At 54.0% G+C, this 16,660-nt stretch overlaps 6 protein-coding genes across 6 annotated transcripts; 2 read left to right on the forward strand and 4 right to left on the reverse strand.

Moving 5' to 3' along the window:
- Positions 1-981: 981 nt before the first annotated feature.
- J4E83_002370 (uncharacterized protein) lies at positions 982-2,465 on the reverse strand (the record flags this gene model as incomplete). The annotated part of the gene is made up of 2 exons (XM_049329318.1): positions 982-1,222; positions 1,282-2,465. The coding sequence occupies 2 exons, from the start codon at positions 2,463-2,465 to the stop codon at positions 982-984; spliced, it is 1,425 nt and encodes a 474-aa protein (XP_049192290.1).
- Positions 2,466-5,582: 3,117 nt separating this feature from the next.
- J4E83_002371 (uncharacterized protein) lies at positions 5,583-5,944 on the reverse strand (the record flags this gene model as incomplete). The annotated part of the gene is made up of 2 exons (XM_049329319.1): positions 5,583-5,807; positions 5,939-5,944. 2 exons carry the CDS (start codon positions 5,942-5,944, stop codon positions 5,583-5,585), a joined length of 231 nt encoding a protein of 76 aa, XP_049192291.1.
- Positions 5,945-7,124: 1,180 nt separating this feature from the next.
- On the reverse strand, positions 7,125-8,846 carry J4E83_002372 (uncharacterized protein; the record flags this gene model as incomplete). Its single annotated transcript, XM_049329320.1, has 3 exons — positions 7,125-7,657; positions 7,707-8,411; positions 8,459-8,846. 3 exons carry the CDS (start codon positions 8,844-8,846, stop codon positions 7,125-7,127), a joined length of 1,626 nt encoding a protein of 541 aa, XP_049192292.1.
- A 1,631-nt stretch (positions 8,847-10,477) lies between these two features.
- Positions 10,478-12,129, forward strand: J4E83_002373 (uncharacterized protein; the record flags this gene model as incomplete). Its single annotated transcript, XM_049329321.1, has 4 exons — positions 10,478-10,664; positions 10,719-11,268; positions 11,315-11,740; positions 11,799-12,129. The coding sequence occupies 4 exons, from the start codon at positions 10,478-10,480 to the stop codon at positions 12,127-12,129; spliced, it is 1,494 nt and encodes a 497-aa protein (XP_049192293.1).
- Positions 12,130-14,867: 2,738 nt separating this feature from the next.
- On the forward strand, positions 14,868-15,830 carry J4E83_002374 (uncharacterized protein; the record flags this gene model as incomplete). The annotated part of the gene is made up of 1 exon (XM_049329322.1): positions 14,868-15,830. The coding sequence occupies one exon, from the start codon at positions 14,868-14,870 to the stop codon at positions 15,828-15,830; it is 963 nt and encodes a 320-aa protein (XP_049192294.1).
- Positions 15,831-16,310: 480 nt separating this feature from the next.
- Positions 16,311-16,532, reverse strand: J4E83_002375 (uncharacterized protein; the record flags this gene model as incomplete). Its single annotated transcript, XM_049329323.1, has 1 exon — positions 16,311-16,532. A coding segment is annotated over one exon (222 nt), but the record flags the coding sequence as incomplete, so codon positions are not given.
- Between the last annotated feature and the right edge of the window lie 128 nt (positions 16,533-16,660).

Here is a 16,660-nt window from a genome sequence, read left to right on the forward strand (position 1 = left end):
CGTCGAGTGCCGTGACAATGTTCTTGCTACGATACAGTAGCTTCAACGATAAGAATATCCTTGATACACTTCGCTCGCCGCGATTACGTATCAGCTGCGTAGTAAAAAATCACCGCATTCTCTCTTGAGACTTCATGGGGCCGAGGCGGAGGGTCGTACGGAGAGCGTTGGGCTGATGCCGTGATCGAACATGCTTGAATGCTGCAGAGAGATGCGGGTTTGAGGTTCAGCGTCATGGAGAGTGCGATGTGGCGATGTGCTCCCAGCAGTCGACGCAAGACGAGCTTAGCCATGTGCCACGCGTGTGCTCGACGTCGTATCACCTGTCAGCTGTCAATCCTAAGCTGTCGGGATTGTACGCCTCAAGAACGAACTGGTCTTCTAGATTATCCTAGCACGTAAGCAAACACCTCTCTCAAACGAAACATGCAGTCCAATGAGCGCTGTGCGGGCACAAGACTTGCACGGCTTAATTTGAATACCGAAGCGTGCCGTGTCGTACCCACGTCGTTGATGGAAATATGTTACTCTCACGTATGGCAGATTGCGAACCAATTGTATAGAGCAAGATTAGCTCAGGTCATTATTCGTTCCAAAATGTGGTATCGTAACTTCGATCCCAGTATGTATCGATCCAAGAATGATAACGTGGCGATTCGTAAACCAAAACGGGTGGTGCTATGTGCATGTGCTGAACATCCATGCCGGCTGGTATCCTGTGCAATGAGAAAAGGCTCAACAAATGCAGCAAACAAACAACGCTATGCATGCTGCGGACCAAAAGACGGCGCAGATGCCAAACACCAAGGAGTAAAAAGAGAACATGACCACCAGCAATGCTAAGACTGCGCCTGCCCGCAGGTAGCCATCCCAACAGAATGTTTCTGACAGGTTGGTGATACAAGATGCGAGAACAGGCTGCAGCTTCCCGAGACAGATTGAACGTGTACTAACGCAAACTTGAGCTAAATAAAGCAGACACTAAACGGACGTCGGCAACCGACGTGCCGCTGAAGGATGTTTCTTGGGTATGTTGCCATCCTGATGTTTTCGGCTGAACATCTCATCGATGAGGCGTTTGGGGCCAATGTATTCCAAGTTGGCCATTTTGAATGACGGATTTCTGAGAAGCGGGATGTGCATCTGTGTGCTCTGTTTGGAGTGGAAGCGTCGCTTGATGCAGTCGTCCACAAGAGCCATGAGACCTGTCGCCATAACAACACTGTTTATTGGGTTAACTGACAGTTACTTTGCACGGCTTGCGCCGTCGAATGGACTTACTCGGAAATGTCGGAGTCTGAGCGTAGGATCTTGTCGTCGGTGACACGCATATAACAAGGTGGTATCCAGCCACCACGTGCAGCCTCCTCGTGCGCCTCTTCGTGCGTCAAGCGTACGGGACAGATATGCGCAAGTGGCTCCTTGTCGTTGTCATCGCGGACGAGGTAGTAGGAGACAGATTCCTGCTGGTCCCGTCCTTCCTTCTTGACGATGCGTTTCCAGGAATAGTCGTGGCCCCAGTATTCAAAGGCGTACTTCTTGTATGACTTGGCACCGCGGCGCTTGACGTCGAGGTGTGCGTAATTCGAGAACTCGAGCTTGATGGTATTGGTTGGTATTAAGGCGCGGCCCTTGGAGTATCCCACCGCCTTGGGACGTGACTCGGAGCGTGTAATATCGTCGTCGTCGTCATGAAGACTGCCCTGCACGGAGTCATAGCCGGAGTCGGCCCGCTTCAGACCTGCTGATGTTGAGGGGCGAGAGTCGGACTTGACCAGACTAGCGAGGGCTGTGCTTGCGCGTTGCAGGACTGGCCGCATCTCTGTGGCTGGCTTCTGGTACTTGCGCGTCGAGTGGCAGACCTCGCGGCCGGACTCTCTGCAGTATCGGCGAAGCGAGAACTGGCGTGTGCGAAGGTCCTGCATGCGGAGATGGAAGAGAGTGTAGCTTTGTTTCCGGTGTCCTCGCTCCTCGACCTGTGTGTCCACTCTCAGGTTCATGTTGCCGTCTATGGTCGAGTCGTCGTGGCGTATGGATAGGCGCTTGGAGGTAGGGAAGAGCTCTCCAAAGTCGCGGGGTGTGGTAGGGATGGCATCGCAAGCTAGTGGCTCGTGTCGGTATGTGGGCACATCGTAGTCGGGCATGTCATCATCGAGCTCATCGGCGAGGTCTTCTTCTGATGTCGAGGCATATGTGTCGACGGAGGAGCGGGGCGGCAGCTGTGGATAGCGGTCGACCTTGTGTTGAGGCACAAAGTAGTCTCGTTCCCGGGCGCGTCCCTGTAGGCGGGCGTGGCTGGTCTCGCTGTGCATGAGCGACGGTCTGCGGTCGCTGTACTCTGTCGGCGCGGTGTCGTACGAACGGTCGCTGGCGTCGCTGCGAGCCGACACGGTGCTGTTGTCGCTGCGGCCAGAAGCGGTGCTGTTACTCGACTGGTGCTGCCGCCAGTGTGGGTTGGGCGCCATGATGTAACGTGATGTCTTGCAGTGATGGACAATGGGGTATTAATGATATGGGATGGATGGGGTATTGGCTGAACATGCAGAAGCCGATATGTGGGTGGGGATGGCACGACAATGCCATGCAAAGCAAACAAGCGTATAAGTAGAGCGTGAGGGTCAAGCGCACGAGTGAAGCAGGCGGCGCAGCGATCTGAGACAGCTCACGAAAGGGTGACCCGGCGCAGGGCGGAGACAAGGACCGACGGGGATTAATACACGCAGCGGATTTGGAGCAGCAGTGCAGCGCGAATCGAGGCGCAGCGCATGGCGTGGGAGAGACGAAATAGGCTGCCTGGACGCTGCAGTTGTCTCGCGGGGTTCTCGACGCTGGTTGATCCCGCGCAGAGTCCTCGATCACGGCCCACGGACATGGCTGCAACCCACAAAACGCCCTTGGCTTCATCCAGCAAATCGCCGGCACCGCTGGCCACCTGACTTGCCCGCATCGAGCGATGCAGACCTGGCTGGGCGAATCACTGCGAGCTGCTGACCCTCCCCCAGCACACACCGTTGCCTCGCCAAACGCTCACGGCAGCCTCCACGGCGTCACCAAACAGAGCCTTCCACCTGCTGCACTCTGTGCCATGCAGCGTAGTAATCCAGTGCTCACTCAGCGCGTGCGTGGAGAGGACGCAAATTTAGCCTCGCTCGACACCGCTTGATCGGCCGACCTGCCAGGCATCCCATGTTGGACAGGCTCACCCGATGCTGACCTTTGGTTCCTCGTCGGCACCGGGCGCCTACGGGACGCTCCCTGCTCCCTCCCTGGTGATCATCCCACGTGTATCGCGAGGCCGACGGACTTCTAGACGGCCTCCTAGACGGGCTCTCCCGGTCTTCGTCAGATGATAGTGGGAAGATTTTGCTGCCTATCCGACCCCAGCGACGTCATGTGCGCCAGCTAGTACCTAGGTCGCACGCTGCGCATCGGAACTGCACGTCCATGCGCATGCGACAGATGCCCATGTATCGTCGGGTCCTGTGCTGCAATGGCTGATTCACCCCTCCGTTGCGGGCTTACTACAAGGCTGCGCTGGCAAGGACCAGCCTCTACGCAGCCCGAGAGCTAGCCTTCTCCACCGTTTTCCCAGGGACCAGAATGCCCACGGCTGATGAGCACGATCACCGAAAAGATCACCCTGCGCGAAAGACGGTTGTTGGTTGTGACAGAAGCAAAGAGGAAGGAGCTAATAGTCCTGCACGCTAAGCTCCTCAACCTGGGCAATACCACCGAAACGTGTCATCGCTGCATATATTGCTGCCTACCGATAAGTATGTTTGCCCTCGACGTAGTAACGAAGGAAGGCTTTCTTGCGTCATGCTACATCTCCTGCTCCTGAGAGAAAAGAAATGCTTCACTGCGGATATTGTGCAGCCAATCAGAACGGGCTACGTGTTGAGCTCGCAAACCAGCCACGACAACAACAGCGCAGAGCCTTTCAATCGTCACAACCGATCAATCTGAAAACCCGTCATCCGATAGTAGTTGAGATGAAAGAGCTGAGCCCATCGAAAAGCCAGTGCTGTTTTCCCATGCGTTTCTTCCACGCCAATGGTTCTGCATATTCTTTCCCCACTTCGTCCATCCACTCATGTCTCCATTTTCGCTGGGAAGTCGGCTACGGCTGTCTATCAGTTGCATCCAAGGCTTCTAGACGTCGTCAGGTCCACTCCATGCAGATGCTGACCGAGGATCCGCCCGATGGTGCCATCAAGGAGGGCAGTGATTGCTGCATACTGACCAAACAGTTGGCGACGATTAGCCCGCAAATACCCTTTGGCTCGACCACTAAGCAGGCTTCCTTGTTACTCGATACGATGGACTCATAACCTTCCCCACACTTTGCCTCACAGGGCATTTGTACGTCAGTGAGGCGATGCCCTCACCACTTCCACGGCCTGTTGAACCGAGCTCTCTTGGACGCCTACCAAGCGAATGCTCGAGGCACCTACCATTCCTATGAGCAACTTGGAGGACTCTGGGCGAGGCTGTCAGCTGCGAAAGCGTAGCTTCAGCTCAGCCTCAACAGGCTCTCTGTGGTGCTGCCCCTAGGTTCGTCGAGTAGTTAATGGATGTCTACAGATAAGGCAACATACTACAGGCTTCAAAAGTAGCCTTACTTGCGTTAAAGCCTGCCCCTCATGTTTGCCTATATGCACGAGCGTTCAGTGCGTCGTGACTCTATGCCCCGCTAAGGCTTTCAACGAGATGCACTGATCAGCCGAACCACAATGCTGCATCCATGGGGCTAGCCTTGCTATCACGCCGAGAAGTTACTCCTGGTTGACCTTCATGATGAACACGCCTGATGATGTTGAAGAACTCGACAGCATGAACGAGCGCTCAACAAACGCGAGTCGCAATCTCCAGCTTCCTTCCTTTCATACACATGTTTCGTCTACCCGACTCTACACGTAGAAGACGAGCTCGTAATTTCCCGCGTGGTAAATGAATCAGCAATACTACTAATTGATGCTAAAGATAGCATGGCATGACACATGTACTCCATGTATGCACCCCTAATTAATGCTGACAGGCGTCTCGGACCTCGAGAGCAAGCTCATCTTGTATCCTGTCGCAGCAATTCTAAAAAATGCTGCCGTTACAATATTGCCCCAATCAACAATTTCCAGGTATCACTCCAATCACTTTTCCTCAGTTCGAGCATCTACCGCCATCACTGCGTCTAGATTAGTTATGAACCACGGGTGCAATGTCGTGATCTATGATTCACACATCGTGACTTTGATACTAGTTGCAGTGCAATGTATTCGGTATTGAGTTGGAACTTGGCGATCAACAAGCGCGAGCATATCTGAAAGTACTACGGCAAAGGATCACATGGTAAATCAAAACTGTTGGAAAGTGCACATTGATCATTGTCATTTCATAGTGGTAGATAGCACTACGACAGACCAAAGATGCTCACTGCGCTCCCTCTATCAAGCTTTGCTGTGGGTCGTGAATCATGGCGTCGTGAGCCCATCAATGCATGGTGGGCTTGAACGGTGGCCAGTCTCCTGCTGCCTCTGCCCACGCCCGTTTGCGCGTCTCTAATTTTCTCTCCGCCTCCAGTCGATCTACAACTGGCCGCAGTCCGCAATGGTGACGGTCTGCTTAGTGGAGCCGTTTTGGGAGCCGACCTTCTCGATGGCCTGGACGACCTCAAGACCCTCAACAACCTGGCCGAAGACGACGTGCTTCCCGTCCAACCAGGAGGTCTTGACGGTGCAGATGAAGAACTGGGAGCCGTTGGTTCCTGCGCGCTTAATCAGTTCTCGAACCTCAAGACACGGGGCAGTGTTCTGAGCGTACCAGGTCCGGCGTTAGCCATGGAGAGGATACCGGGGCCAGTGTGCCTCAGGTTGAAGTTCTCGTCCTCGAACTTCTCGCCGTAGATGCTACAGTGAAGATACGAAGTCAGTGTATGTCTCACATGCATTTTGTACGGCCAAAGCTTACCTCTCACCTCCGGTGCCCTGTGTTATGTCAGCCATGTGTGCTCGCCAGAAGAAAGGTCGTGGGTATGACGTACGTTGCCGCGGGTGAAGTCACCACCCTGGAGCATGAACTGGGGGATGACGCGGTGGAAGCTGGAGCCCTTGTAGTGGAGGGGCTTGCCGCTCTTTCCAGTGCCCTTCTCGCCGGTGCAGAGAGCGCGGAAGTTCTCAGCGGTCTGTTGGTTATAGTCAGCGACTGCCTCATCTTATCGGTGCCTCGCGGGGAAAGAGGCCTGACGAAGACTCTGCTAGCGGGGTACTCACCTTGGGGACCTGGTCGGCGAAGAGCTCCATGACGATCCTGCCAGCGGGCTGGCCACCAATGGTGGTGTCGAAGAAAACCTTGGGGTTGGACATGGTGATGGATTTGGGTTGAGTGTGTTGTGAAGAGGGTGTGGTGGTGGAGTGTTGTCGATGGGAAGGATGAGGGGCAGCTTTAAAAGATGAGAGAGGCCATGGAGGGGCATAGCTCTTTCCGTAGAGCACAGCACAAGGGTGGGGCCCGAGGCGTGATTGGGCCTCTCACCGTCGAGGCTGGACGTGCAAGGGCCGCTCGGGCCAGGCTTGGAGGGGTAATTGCGCCATGCCCTCCCCGCATGTCACTCAGGGCAGACGTAAGGGATCGTCGCCCGAGTACCATCGCCCGAAATTTTTGGCATCGCGATTGCAGCAAAGATTGCCTTGGTCCTTGGGCCGGATGGCTTCAGCCACGGGATTCCGTGGCGTCGCTCTGACAAGGCATCGCAGCACATTGCTGCTGAACGGACCACCGTAGCGCCATTCGACCGGCTCCTCATAGCGAATACGACCCTAAAGTATCCTGTGTAACGTCTGATACGGTCAGCATAAGAGTCACTGGCTGCCCTCACCCGTGATTGTGACTGTCCTAGGGTTTCTTTCCCAACGTCACTTCCTGGAGCCATCAAGGCGCACGAACCCGTATCAAGCGAAACACAGATGTGACAAATGGAATCAAATTATGGCTGGCCGGTGTGGCGACGGCCTTGTAACTACTGAAGAGAAGATAGAGAAGGTGAAGAACAGACAGCGCTCACGAACGCCGTGCCTCCCGGCTATGCTCTCGGATATACCCAACAAAGAAAAAGCTTCTCGTATCGCCGCCTATGGCTGCACCAACACGTTCATCTCAGCCGACTTCGCAAACTCGGCACGCTCCTGGATATCCTTCGCCTCAGCCTCCTTCCACAGCTGAATGACTTCCTGCTTGCGCGTTTCACTCCTGGGGTGGAACGCCATCTCCCATGGATCTGGCTTGATGATGAGTAAAGAGTTGGACTTGTTGACTGGCACTTCGATGTCCTTGCCGGTAACGGGGTCGACCTTTGCCCTGAGGTTGAAGGCCCACATCAGAGCTCCACAGCCTGTCACGGTCTCATCGCGGGTGATGGACATGCCGAGACATTGGCGTTGGCCCCAACCGAACGAGGTCATGCCAACGATGTCAGGGTACTTGGTCAAGGGCTCCTGGAATGTCGGCCATCCAGCCTCCAACCATCGCTCGGGGCGGAACTCCTCAGGCTCGGGGTACTTGGCGGGGTTTCGGAGGAAGGCCCAGTCGAGAGGAAGAATGCGCGTGCCCTTGGGAATGAAGTATCCCTGGAACCAGTCGTCGGCCTCAGCTTCATGAGCAACACCTGGGAAAAAGTTAGAATCAATACGGAAGATGGCTCCTTGTGTGCTTACCAGTAGGTACGGTAGGTTTCCAGCGCATTGTCTCCTTGATACACGCACGAAGAACTGGCAAATTGGGCAAGTCGGCGACGGCAGGAGGCTGGTTACCGCAGACGCGGTCAATCTCCTCTTGGCACTTGACCTGCCACTCGGGGTGGTGTAGCATGCTGATGAGGAAGTAGTAAATCGGTCCCGTGACTGTGAAGATACCGACAAGCGCCATCATACCGATCACGCAAGAAGCTTCGTATTCGCCCGAGATGTTTGACTTTTCCGCGGTCTCAAGATAGTTCTTGGTGAAGCAAGACCTTTGCTGACCGACTTCCATACTCTTCTTGGTTTTTTGAAGGCACTCCATGAAGAAAGCTTGTTGGTCGTCGTGGCGCTTGCGCTCCCGGAGCTTCCAGGGGTTGATCGGCTCGGGCACCCAGTCCCAGAGAGGAGTCAAGACGTTTGTGATTGGCCCGGCGGGTGACATCTGGGTGAGCAGACCCCATGCGCTGGGGGTAAGAGGAACACTGAGCGAAGGATCGTCCCATGTCAATTGGCACATGACCTTAGAGCACATGTCTTCGAGGGAAAAGCTGAAGTCGTCGGGGTTTTCCACGAGCCTGGCCATCCATCGCTTGGCCTCGAATTCCATGATACCATTATAGCGGACGTTTGTAGCTCCAGTGAGGTAAGAATGAGTGAACTTTCGCTGACGAGCCCAGTATTCTGTTTTGATTAGCAGAATTCGCCGCCCCCATCACTGCGAGACTTACGGTTCTTTCCCATGAGAGGCAGGTACTCCATCGAGCCGTATGTGCTCTTCGCATCGAACAGCGACTTGATCTCGGGTCGATCGGAATACAACTTCGCCTTCTTCACAAGCATATCCTCGGCAATCTTCTCATCGGTGATGATGATGAAGTTCGCGCCCAACATCTTGGTGCGGTATATGGGACCGTAAATGTCGGCCCACTCCTTGAACTTCAGCCACATGAATTCAATGGGTAGGTCGTGAATGCGTCCAACCCACGGTACCTGCCAGGGGCCAGGCATGTTCTGGACATTGTATCGCTTGTCGTACTTGGTGACGGCGTCGACGACTGCGTATACAACAAGGCCGACGACTGCGACGCCTAGGGCGTAGGCTGTGAAGGGATGCATTTCGAGTACGCAGGTGACGGTCGAAGGCGTCTGTAGAAAAGTCGGGACCGGAGGGGTTGACTGTCAACTGACTTGCCAAGAGTCTTGACGGGGATGTTGTCGGAGAGAACGGTAACAATCACAAGACCACAGCGTGGGAAGCCTGGTAAATATCACACCACAGGTTTTCGTTGCACTACCACTCGTCCGGCTCCCCAGAGCTTGACTTATGTACAGCCATACAGGGCCCACTGGCGAGGCGGGACCGTTTAGGGCACCAGATTCATCGGCGTCTAGGTGAGCATAGCCGACATGGAACTAAACATCGCTTGGGTGACAGACGGCAGATTCATCCAATGGCCAAGGTTGGAAACTACCGATTTCCATAGTGTGCCAGGATGGCGATCTCACTAACACCCTTGTTGATCTCAGTATCTGTATCCGCCACGGCGGAAGAACAGAAGTCGGTGCTAGCGGGCGCCGACTTACGACATATTGAAGAGCTTGGGGCTGGACTAACATGTATCGGTGCGCCGGGAGAGCACAGAGATCGACATGAACCAAGTTCACTTGCATGAACTCGGGCGTATCGAAACATTTACTCCCTGGTCTTGAGAACTGGACACAGCTGAAGGAGCAACTCCCTAGTGGCTGCGTCCGCGTCTGCCGCTTTCTCTAGGCAAGTAATTGTTATTTCCACATTACCAGGCCAAGCATCACCGACAGATAGCAAGATCAAAGTCGGCAGCCGGCACATTACCGGGCCGTAAGACCCCTCTACTAATCAACTTGTGCTGCATAGCTTGCAGCATGGGTATGCATCGCTGGCAGTATGGGTGTCACATTTGCTCCTCGTTCGTACTGCACGTTACTGGTCGAACGCCTCGGTGATGGGGTACAGACGCCACACTGCATTTCTGAAACCGAGCACCCTCAGTTGTCGTTGCACGGGAAGCGTTCCTTTGGTGGGCGGCCAAGTCCCCCGAAGAAAGGTGTCAAACACAGCCAGTCTAGAAGCGATCTTCTTCACTACCTCGAGCAAAGAAGTCTAAGCGTCATTAGAAGTGCTGGAATATATTTAGCGACGTTACACATCAATCGAATCTCAAGGGCTGCAGTCATCATGTGCCCACGTGGAGCAGCGAGATACAGCCGTGATCGAGCTGATAGGCTAGGAACGCCGCGGACCTGGCATCAGCGTGTATGTCCAGCATAAACGTTGAACTCGATCGTGTACAAAGATGACTTAGGATGCTGTTGGCCGTGCTTGGCCTCCGGAGTTTGTGGGGAACCATAGCGCGCTCGCACGGACGCACGCCAGCCGGGAGTTTGGGCTAGCGCGGGGGCTTGCCCATCGTCATCGAGATCGGTCCTCGACCAAAGCAGCCATGTTCCTGACAATCTGCCGCCAAGTGCAATGGTCATTGCATTGTCCAACACCTGCATGCCATAGTATGGCCGCGAAAGTACAACTGCGAAACAGCCCGGCCAGTCGGACGTCCGAGGGTCTTCGGCAAGCCTCACTGGTACCCCAACGGGGAATGCAGGTGGAGGCAACCTTCAGCATGTATGAAAGGCAGGCACGGCTTGTATGAAGGTCGGTTTCGACGATACAACCACCTCAATACGATCATACACACTGAACCGCAGTCATGCCTCACGCTCTTACTTCTCGCGACTCCACGATGGAGTCGAAGCCAATAGGGTCGTACCCTAACACTGGCATCGATGTCCTCATCGTGGGTACCGGTCTGGCTGGTCTGGTCGCTGCTCTTGAGTGCACACGCAAGGGCCACAACGTTCGCGTGCTTGAGAGGAATGCAGACATTAACACAGCTGGTGAGCGGCATTCTCAAATCATGGTCTTGACGAGCAACTCATAACGTGTGCTAGGTGACATGTACTTCATGGGCCTCAGCGCAACCCGCTTCTTGAAGCACTGGCCTGAATTGCTCAAGGAGTACAAGAAGATTTCGCTCCACAATGCCTGGATCGAGACCTTCAAGCACTCGGGCGAAGTTGTCATCGGACCTAAGAAGGTTGCAGATCGCCTTCGTGCACAAGGGCTGGACCCTGATACCCCTCCTGGCGAGTTCCAGATGCGCCCGCTTGTGTACAAGATGTTCGTTAGCGCTGTAGAAAACCTCGGTGTTTCCGTTGAGTTCAACCGCAGGGTTGTGGACTACTTTGAGGACGAGCAAACTGGCAAGGGTGGCTGCACCACCGACGACGGCAAGCGCTACGAGGCGGATGTAGTGATTGCGGCTGATGGTGTTGGATCAAAGAGTCAGAAGTTGGTCGGTGGACAAGTGCGCGCGAGGCCCTCCGGAAGGGCCATGTGGCGTGCTGCTTTCCCCAGGGAAGCTCTCGACAAAGATCCGGAGGTGAAAGAATTCTTCAAGATGATGCCAGGCAATGAGCCAATTGTGAGGACATGGCTGGGGTAAGTCTTTCCAACCAGATCATCATACTTCGGCTAACCCTCATAGTCCATCCACGTACGCGCTCACCCTGTCTCGCGAGGATGTCATGGTCTGGATCATGAACCACGACGTCACCGGTACTGAGAAGGAGTCGTGGAACAACACAATCGAGAAGGAAGAAGTTTTGGACGGCATGGACACTATGCCCGGTATGGAGACGGTCAAGTGGGCCCCAATCTTCAAGCAACTTGTCGAGACAACCCCGCCCAAAACCATCGTCAACTTCGAGCTCCTCTGGCGCAACCCTCAGCCCAGCTGGACCTCTCCCGGCGCTCGCGTCATTCAGATCGGTGATGCGGCACACTCCTACCTACCAGCTTCCGGCAATGGTGCGACCCAGGCCATCGAGGACGCCATATCGATAGCGTCCTGCCTGCAGGTCGGTGGCAAGGAGAACATCCCTCAGTCCGTTCGCGTACACATTCGCTTCCGGTGAGTTATTATACCTCGATTAATCTCTCTACACGCATATGCTAACGTGGCCCGATAGCTTCATCCGCAACTCCTGTGCCCAGAAGCTCGGCTTCTCCAACGCTGAACTTCTCCAAGACACCGACTGGGACAAGGTCAAGCTTGATCCTCGCCGCGCTGCTCCCAAACTACCCAAGTGGGTTTGGTCTCACGACCCTGAGGCTTACGTATACGAGAACTACGAGAAGAGTGCGCAGTCGCTGAAGCAAGGCATCGACATGAAGGATGAAGACAAGTTTGAGCCCAACTACCCCAAGGGCTACAAGTACGAGCCATGGAGCATTGAGAAGATCATGGATGACATGAGGGCGGGCGTGCCGATTGATCTCGGAGCTGGTGACTGGGAATAGGCGCGGGTATGAAAAGGCATAGCCGCAGACTGTATTGCGTGCACGGCGTTTCGGAAATGTGTCATGAACACTGAACAATGAATGAGATACGATATTATCAACCATAGCATGACATTTTCTCTGCCAAATGCTTGAACATTGACACACATGGAAGTCGTCTGTCTCTCTAGGGCACATGTGCTGGGCAAGGCTGAGCATATTGACACGCCTTGCCTCTCTGGTACAAGCGTTCTTTCGGCGGGAGCGCCCGCCACTGTTTGGTCCTCAGCGATCCATGACAGCGGCCGCTTCCATGTTGCTCATCGCTATCTCTGTGGCATTCAACTCGCTTCCCCTCTCATTGAAACCGCTACCACGGTGTCTGAGCGTCGAGAGAAGATCACTGCAAGCGACGTTGCACGAAGCATGTGCAGGTCACAGCACAAGCGAGGGTTTCGGAGACGAGATGCGCCGATAAAGGAAACTGGTACTTTCCGTTCCTGGTGCAGACTAGCGATTCGAGTCCGGGACGTGTACCCATGAACCAAAGATTTCTTCTCGTACCAGACTGAGCTCGCTGGATACGCCCGCTTGCCGCCCGTCGTTCTGCAGACTGCAGGTGCGAACGATGAATTCTGACTATCAAACAGAGGCAGGGCAAGAACAAAACATTACCCCTTCACACTTCCACGAACCTTTCCGCTGGTTCGCAGTTTCCAACACCCCGATACTCCGACATACTTCACCCTAGATAACTTTCTGCCACATGTACCAGGTTTCATTCATCAAAACTACTTAGCCGCAAGTCGATATCGCGGACTGCGAATGCATTATCTCAGGCCCACCACACGCCCCCCGAAGACTGTCTAATTCCTTCTTCCTGTAATCATCATCACGGCTCTCCACCGGAGTTTCGAGGGCTGTTGTGATCCGCAGATGATATTTCGTTATTTGGTCTAGAGTGCGCAGGGAAGTCTATGACGCTGCCTAGACGCGCTAGTGCGGCTGTTGAGCGTCGCTGTTGCACCGCGGACGGAACTGGGAGATGAGAGGGGTAGAGGAGGTTTATCGAGAGACCTTTGCGGATCTGATTGACTGAGGGGCTTGAAGTTGGTGAGGGGTTTGTCGTGGGGTGGAAAGTCGGACATGGGACGCGACCGGACGCGGTCGTTTTGCATAGTCTGAAATTCTGGCAGAAGGATGTGATACTTTTTTGTGTTCCCAACTCGCGTCACCTCGGCTTTGAATCATTTCGAAACCAATATCGAGTTGACGTTCAGGTGTACGAGTGCTGGTGATATCAAGAGGTTATGAACGCGCGAACACGTGACATGAGTGCTCCCATTGATCGTCGCGCTTTGCATCCAACGAACATCTGAAAACGCTCGCTATGCATACACGTACAGCTCAGATAGCAAATCGCATTTTTGCATCCCCTGAAGTTTGGTGAAGACTATCTTACAATTGAGATACCCAGACCAGCGGTATCACTCGCTCAAGATTCCGTCCAAACGAATTTGCAACTCCTCCGCCTTTTTGCTGTGCATAAACTCTCTCACACCTTCAACCCGCTTCCCATCCTTGCTCAGCTTCACAAATAAGACACCCTCAGTCCACCACTCCGTGATCCCACTTTCCAGCAACTGCGTTCCCAATTCACCATCACCGTTAACCTTGCCTCCCATCTTGCAGTGCGCGACTACCGTATTCGTTTCTTTTGAAAAGTGAACCGCTCTGCCTCCCTGACCATCATCTTCAGGAACTACTTGGAAGTCGCTGAAGATCTCGAAGACCGTCTCGGCATGTTCGCGGAACGGCTGAATCGAACGAGTGGGTAGGTGCAGGTCTGCAGGAAGGGAGGTATGGCTAAAGTCGCGGGTGGCGTATGTTGTCAGGGCCTGAGGGCGAAGAGTCGAGTAGCTCTCTATGAACTTGTTGAACGTCTGGATGTGCGCGCTTGATTCTTGTGACTGCGATGGATAGAGAAGGTATGCGATGGGCGCGAGAGCAGCAATTGCTGCGAGAGCTGCAGTGGCAAAGCGTATCTCCGCGGGTGTGAAGCCTAAGTCTGACATTTTGTGTTGATACCAGGACGAATGTGCGATGCTTATTGCATATGCGTGTCGAGGGTATCTGCAGTCGCTGACCTTCCGAATTGTCGTTCGCCGGTCTTGTTGGTATGCCGTTTCCTGCTAGATTCTGGTAGCGAGTAAGATCGATCTGAAGCGCACTACAGCATCTACCCGGTCGATCGTCCAGCCGTAAATAATCCGACCATGATCTACGGATCCGTCTAATTTTGCAGATTCCAGTTGCATCTCCGGTGATCAAACTTTGAGCCCCTCATGGCTTGCATTCAGCTGTGTTGAACGCCATCTCTGTGATGCTCCTGCATAATCACCGCAATGTCGGTGTGGTCCTTCACCGACCCGTAGCGCTGTGGAACATCGTGACGAGCCGGCCATTCGCTGTACGGTCCACAATCTCCGCTACCCTTCTCTGGGATCAGCGTAGAAGAGTGGAACTGCATTCTAAAAAGAAGCAACGGTGGGTCTGGGATGCTTGCGGGGCCGGTCGTGCCAGTCTTTGGGCGACGCGTCGACGTGAATGCATATCATCGCTGCTTCCTCTGCTCTTCTGTCGTGATTGTTCTTTCTGCTTATTCTCAAATCTGAGGCTGAAAACAAGCTCGACCTGCTGCGGTAACCCACGTCTTTACGAAGCCAAGCAATCCTTCGACCCTTACAAGCAACCCCGCCATGGCCGCCACGAAAGCCATTCTTGTTACCGGCGCTACTGGTAAGCAAGGTGGTGCTGTACTTGAACAACTCGCATCGCATCCTTCGCACGCCGAATACACGCTCTTGGCTGTCACCCGTGATGCCAACTCTGGTTCTGCGAAGAAGATTGTTGAGCGTCATCCGGACGTAAAGTTGGTGCAAGGCAATTTGGACGAGCCCTCGGCGCTCTTTGCATCAGCCAAGGCCACACTCAAAGAGGCTGGCAAAGAGGAGAAGATCTGGGGTGTTTACTCTGTTCAAGTCTCTCTAGGCAAGAATGTCACCCACGAGAGCGAGGTCATACAGGGTAACGCCCTGATTGACGAGTCGATCAAGGAAGGCGTCACACACTTTGTGTATTCCAGCGTCGATCGCGGCGGCAACCAGCGCAGTTTCGAGAACAAGACGCCCATCCCGCATTTCCAGAGCAAGTATGAGATCGAACAGCACCTTCTCGAGAAGGCTGGCAAGAACGGTGAAAACATGGGCTGGACCATCCTCCGACCGGTTGCCTTCATGGACAACCTTGCACCTGGTTTCCCTACCAAGGTGTTCCTGGCAGCACTCCGCGATACACTACAGGGCAAGTCCATTCAGTGGGTGTCTGTCGAAGACATTGGCCTATTCGGCGCACGCGCGTTCGTCAACAACGAAGAATGGAACGGCCGCGCCGAGGGTCTCGCCGGCAGTGAGCTCACCATGGACGAGATGAGTGGATGCTTTGAGCGTGTCATCGGTAGCGCGGTGCCGGCAACCTACGGTATGTTTGGCTCCGCGCTTATGTGGGCCGTCACGGAAGTGAACGTCATGATCAGTTGGTTCGCAGCTGAGGGCTATGGCGCTGATATCAGCAAGTTGAAGAAGGAAGAACCCAAGCTGTGCGATTTCGAGACTTGGCTGGCGGAGAGGAGTGGGTGGAAAGGTCAGGCCATCAAGCGATAGATGATGCTTTCATCTGCTGGCGGGGTTAAGCATCTAGCGTCGGACTTTTGGACTTTTTGGGACTTTGACCCCTGTAAGGGATCCTGGGGAGTTTTCTACGAATACATGATTATCCATAATATCGCTATACTGTTATCTTGATGCATGTGCTTGCATGAGTGTTTGACTTCATTACCAGCCTTGCTGGTTATATCAGCGGTGGCTTAAGCACCGACTACTTTCCATATGACGCTGCCAGCAGTCATCATGGCCTGATATGTCGACTTGCAATTCAGCAGCGCATGGGCTGTGTCGGGTCTGTAACTGATGCATTCGGATTGCATCGACACATCACAAACTGCGAGGTTGAAGAAATTTGTTCAGTTGTACGCTTCATTGCTAAATGCTACATTCCAAAGGCCTTGGACCAAGAGAGACAAGACGGTAAGTTGCGCAGTAGCCAAACTACTACCATCACAGAAACAAGGGCTATGCAACCCTTTACAAGGAGACCAGATTCCACAACGCCAGCCCACCAGCAATAACCGGTGTAACCAACCTCAGCCTGTTCCAGCTCGCCCACTTCATAGCAATGTTCTCCGCCTCGCCCAACTCCTTCTCGTTGCTCCTCTCCGCCAACGCCTCAAGCTTGTCGTTCAACGGCTGCATGTTGAGAGCCGAGTGCAGGATAGTCGTCAAGTGCATAACGGCCGCAACACCAAACTGTTGAAGTTCATGATATTTGGGGTGGCTGGTACCAGCCACCTCTGGGGTATATAGGGGCGTCTCCGCCTATGTTTCAGTCTTCAATCAATCTTCAATTTATCCCATTCAATAGGTTATGAGCCCGG

This window comes from Alternaria metachromatica (genome assembly GCF_023757995.1).
Source record: "Alternaria metachromatica strain BMP 0045 chromosome Unknown scaffold_3, whole genome shotgun sequence".
Lineage (NCBI taxonomy): Eukaryota > Fungi > Ascomycota > Dothideomycetes > Pleosporales > Pleosporaceae > Alternaria > Alternaria metachromatica.